The sequence below is a fragment of the Limulus polyphemus genome, unplaced genomic scaffold (assembly GCF_000517525.1).
Source record: "Limulus polyphemus unplaced genomic scaffold, Limulus_polyphemus-2.1.2 Scaffold47, whole genome shotgun sequence".
Classification (NCBI taxonomy): Eukaryota; Metazoa; Arthropoda; class Merostomata; order Xiphosura; family Limulidae; genus Limulus; species Limulus polyphemus.
Window position 1 is genome coordinate 440,139 of NW_013665657.1, and position 5,670 is coordinate 445,808.

At 32.5% G+C, this 5,670-nt stretch overlaps 1 protein-coding gene across 1 annotated transcript in view; it reads right to left on the minus strand.

Moving 5' to 3' along the window:
- Nucleotides 1-2,615: 2,615 nt before the first annotated feature.
- LOC106462617 (protein Wnt-7b-like) overlaps nt 2,616-5,670 on the minus strand; it is a 61,942-nt gene continuing 58,887 nt past the window's right edge. Inside the window, exon 5 of the mRNA XM_013922563.1 lies at nt 2,616-3,104. Within this exon, the coding sequence (XP_013778017.1) occupies nt 2,616-3,104 (489 nt within the window). The remainder of the gene's footprint in view (nt 3,105-5,670) is intronic.

Here is a 5,670-nt window from a genome sequence, read left to right on the forward strand (position 1 = left end):
ACGTGGGTGCGTTAAAAGAGTGAAACCCCACTATTCGATTAGAGTGACCAAGAGCTGGCGGTTCCGCATTAAAAAACGTGGGTGCGTTAAAAGAGTGAAACCCCACTATTCGATTAGAGTGACCCAAGAGCTGTAGGTGGATGCTGTTAACAAACTGCCTACTCTCTATTCTGTAAGTCCAAAATTAGGGACGGTTTTGCCAGATCTTCCGAAACGAAGCAAACCAAGAACTTATATGAGCGTCTGAGCAGTATTGTAAACAACAAAGTAACAAGATAATATTCTTATCATGAATTTACGACATCGCCATAACCTACAACTGGAAAAGCAGCAAGCCGAAAAAAAACAAACAACTGTGTTTGTAGTGAGTAAAACCTAACTAATAATCCTATATAAAAAAAGTGTAAGTAAAAAGTAAGAAGGCTTAATGCAATTGACAAAATTAATGCTTCTTTTTTTCTTTTTCTTTTTACACAATTAAACACAAATACTGTCATTAGAGGGCAGCACATTCTTCCGATTAACTGTGCGAGGTTTGACAAAGTTACGTCTGACAAACATATTAAAAGTTTGTATCATTGTATGAATCGTTTAACGAAATATAATCACATACAGACACATAATAAAATATCTTTATTTCAACTACTAATGAACGATCTGAAGTCTTTGTATAGACAACAACTGAAACTTTTATTTGATATTAACAATAAACAATAAGCAAAATACTAAGTAGCTTTTGCGACATTTTGTGAAATTTAAGGTTTTGTTAAGACTTGATATTGATTTTATAATATGAAATAAGTTTCATAACTTGATTTTTTGTTATGTGCCATATAACGTAATACAGCTAATATTAACGATTTAGTCCCAAAAGTCCACCAGAGGCTCAATGGCAGGTCTGAAGGCTTATATCCCGGTGGGCAAAGATCCAAAATGTTGGAAAAATCATTATTCCCTTCTAAATGTTACCACCTTTTCATTTTATCATCTCCGTTTCGAGTAAGTTCGAATTTTAAAATTATTAATACTTGCTAAAACTTCACTAATGAAAGAAAATCTTATTATTAAATAAAATGACACAATTAAATAATATGTGTGAAGGTGATAATGGTTATAGTAAACATAGTAATAATAGTAATAAGAGTTCAAAATTGCATGAAGACAAGAGTAATTATGACAACAGTAATACCGAAAATAAGTAATTTAATAATTACCAGAAAATTCTCGTGTACATTTTGCAGCAGTTACAATCTAAAACACGTGTTTAAAGATGATCAACTACGTATGAAAAACACAAATGTTTACACATATAACAACTCACTAGTAGAAATACATGAAATGCCCAAAAAAAAGAGAGGGGAATAGTTACAAAAGAAACATATCTCTCTCCATATATGTAATATATAGGGTTAGCTCTGTTGGTCTTATTTCGTTGATAAATAATGCATATTTTATTATCTGTGTTACTCATAGTTTGTGTTGCATCCTTCCAGTTACTATCACTATTTAATTAAATAATTTTACTACTAATAAGGTATTTTGAAAGTGTACTTAAAACTAGAAATGAAATTAATCAACTTAATACTAAACAGAGGTTATAAAACAGCATAATGGGAATTAAACAACACAGAAACCTGGTATTTTTCTGCTATCTAATGTTATAAGACAACATAATTAATAAACTTAAATATCACTTATTGTCTCCTAACTTGAGCATTAATCTGCTGAGCATTATTTTCTCTCTGATGCTGTGAGATTTGTCTGTTACTTTCATATCACCAGAAATGATATCTTTAGGAATTCACCTTCTGTTAACAGTCAGTTTTTATATGTTATACTATTATAATACAATAATATTAAATAGATAATTAATTAATTGATTAATCTAATGTACATAGTACAGAGGGTCAAATACATCATATTATAATGATTTTGAATATGCAAATCAGCAAGTCACGTGACAACCACATCCAATATAAAGTCTCAATAGAAAGTCATATCCCTTGTACTTATGAATATGGATCAACTTGGCGAAACAGGACCATCCAGAAAGAAGCCTGTAAAAAATTGTACCCCAGTCATGGTTTGTAATAGATCAGAAGCAAAAGCCGCTTACGTTCCCCCTACACGAGATAATCAAGAAGAATCCAATTGAAAAAGCACCAAAAATTAGGAATACTCAAGCTAATTCCACGACATATCCATTCAATCATCACATACTTCAGGCAGCTGGAGGATGAAATATGTATTAATGCTATTCAGTTGAAATATACACCGGTTAAATCGCAGGAATCGCTGCCTATGGATTATTGTGCGGTCTGTAGAGTAGATGGATTATGGAAAGGAATGGCATGCAAGGAGGAATATCGTACTTTAAACGTGAAAGCCTTGTAATAGAGCCTCTTGCGCTTCAGAACTATTGTTATGCTGCACGGTCTTCAGATAGAAGATGACCTAACGTGTCGACACGTACTGTAACGACGTGGTGAGGCTTTAGAATCGCTTTAATACAACGTACTCAAACTCTGTAATTTTATGTCACCATCACGTTGTGCCGTGTCTTGAGAGTACAGTAACAAACATTCTTTTAGTTGCTTTTTTTTTGTACTTTAATGTCACTTACACGTGTACATTTCTGATCTTTCACTACATGTGTTGCATCTTACGTCACAGCACCAGTGGAATTTACAGTTGCATTGCCTGGTTCGTCTAAACAGATGGGTGTTATAACCCCGTCCACAGCACATCAAGCTGCATCCATCGTAATCTTTAGATGTTCGATTACAGCGCCGCCCTACGGTCCCAGGTGATCCAACGGACAAATTTGTTTCGCAGTAGTTTGGAGAGCTTTGTAAATAAACAAGATCATTGGATTTCGGCTTAGAATCAAACATCTTAGACCTGCGCACGCGTAGATGTAGTGAATGCGAAAATCCCTTTTTCTCGCTCAGGGAAAGAACTACTTTCTTCGATTTTCGATACTTTTTCATTAAAAAGTCACCAATATGGCTGAACGAGTGCAAAGTCTTCCAGCAAGTGCGAATGGTACAAGAACCTGAGACGCCATGACACTTGCATTCTGTCAACAAGCTCCGTTTGACTGCCTAAAAATTAAATTAATAATAGTTTTCATTCCATCAACACTTTTTGAAAATTCACTTGGTTAGGAAATCTTAATGTTCTTTGAAAGATTACTCCTTATAATAAATAATTTATGATTTCATTTTTAAAATGTCACGTTGTTTAATTCATTTCTTCATAATACTTACATCCTTTATTTTTACCCCATTACGTATTTTCGAGAATAATCTATTCGTATAGAGTCCTCATAAACTCAATTAATGGTTTTATTTTCTCAGAAGACATTTTTAATTAGTTGCATGTTAGATATTTAACTCAAAATAATTATACTTTGGAAAGGTTATTACATTACCGCCAAATTAGATTTCAGAAGTTTTTAATTAAGTTATAAAAAATCCGTTTCATAAAATGCTATTGCAAAGATAAGTGAAAAGAGCTAAAATATATTTCAGAATTTTACAGAAAAATAAATAAATTAAACTTATTTGTGCACAGACTATTACGCTTAAGTCAAAATAAATATTATGCTATAAAAGTCTTTCAGAAGAAATGTACGTTTCCAAATAAATATAACACATCATTGTCTTGTTTATAATATAACACATCATTGTCTTGTTTATACATAGCTGATAGTCTCGTATTATCATCAGACATGTTTTATTTATTTTCTTTTAATTTCTTAGCTGTTTCCAAGCACAAAAATAGCACTGAAACCGGAATTTTTGTTTCATTTGAATTTTACGTCTCATTTGCTTTATTAAGAAATTAAAACTATGACTTTATAATAGTGTTTCGCTAAACAAACAAATTAAACAAAAATTCTAAGATATTCTCCTATAGAAGTGTGTTTTGTTGTTGTTGTTGTTTATATGGAACCTTCCATAAAAGGAATCTAAATCAGAGCTAACATTGTTTAACGATAGAAGAAGTATAGAAATGTATTTTTAGAATTGAGATCAGTTTTCTCTACTTCACATTTGATCTCCACAATAATATTGAAACACTTAATTATAGCCTGAATTTATAACGTATAAAAATTTTGTAGTAATAAAAATTGAACCCAAAATGTATCCAAGGGTTTGTGCTTTTATTTATCCTTGTTTAAGTAACATGAAGTCAGTCCTATATGCAGTGGTGTAACTACAAGATATGCCCCCCCCCCTATATCTATTTCGCTATAGTTGTAGTTACGATTCTGGCTGATTGATATTCTTAACTTAACAGAATAGTTCAACCACCCTTTAGTTCAAACAAATTAAATTGTATGTCTCTCCCCTTGTTAGCAGTTCTTAAGTTTGTCAGACCCTTGGAGCCCCCCCTTTTGGATTGGGCCCCATGCAATTGCGAGGACTGCGGAACATATTATACCATTGCCAATATGTATTTTAACGTAAAATTTCCGACCTTCACTATATACCCAATTGTACCTCGTATCTTGAAGGTAGCTAATGATTCCTTTTCGTTTAAAAATATAAATGACTAAAAATGAGATTAAATTGAAAATAATAGATATAGAGAAGACGTTTCGCTGCTGTTAATGTTAACGTTATTGCTCAGAATTTTTTAAAAAACAATCAATATCACGATACATACAAATGTGTTTGTTTTTTTTTCAAAAAAAAAGAAAAACTTAAAATTGATTGAAGTATTATTATTTAAAACAGTCACGACTCACAAAATGTTCTTAGTAATTTTATTTTCTTTCGCTTGAATTTTCATTATTCTATCATTTTCATGCACCCAATTTAAGCTACGTTTTCTTGCAGGCATTACGTGTTAGATCGAGAAGACTTGGTCTATTTGAAAACAAATTTACGTGGTCAAACAAACAACCTCATGTAGACGTAACTGTATTTATTAAAACTACACGTAAAGTAGACAATAAAGTAAAGTGGGGGTACTTATAATAGAGTACTGAGTATGAAACAGTTATGAACGTTCAGTGTATGACAAAGTTTTACGAACTGAATCAAATAAACTCACAAAAACGAAGAATAAAACCCGTAGTAAAGGAAAATGTAGCTAAAGAGTGTTTATAACATTCTCTGAAGTGAATCAAAGCTAAATTATTGCAAAGTATAGTAAATAGTAAATGTAAAGGTGTAATGAAGGCAAACTTAGCTGAACATGCAGAAACGTCTGAATGCATGTTCACAAAGTGATAAGCATATGCTTTTAAATGAACTGCGCATGCGTATTTTAGATCTAAATAAGCTAAGAAAATACATGGAAATTTTATTTAGTGTAATGGTTTTGTTGTTGTTGTTGTTTTTTTTTATGAAATTACACGCGGGTTAATTGTTGTTTGTGTTAAATACTTTGCAAATTAAAAAACTAAAGTTGAAATTGAAGCCAGTCGTCACGTGATGACAACGACATTGTACCATCGTGTACCATACTTGTTGCATTGAAAAGTTTGACTAACCAAAAAGAGGTAAGGTAATTCTGAATTGAAAAACCAATATGCAATCTAAACTCTTCGGACAAAGCGGGCCCGGCATGGCCAGGTGGATAAGGCGTTCGACTCACAATCTGAGGGTCGCGGGTTCGAATCCGCATCCCACCAAACATGCTCGCCCTTTCAGCCGT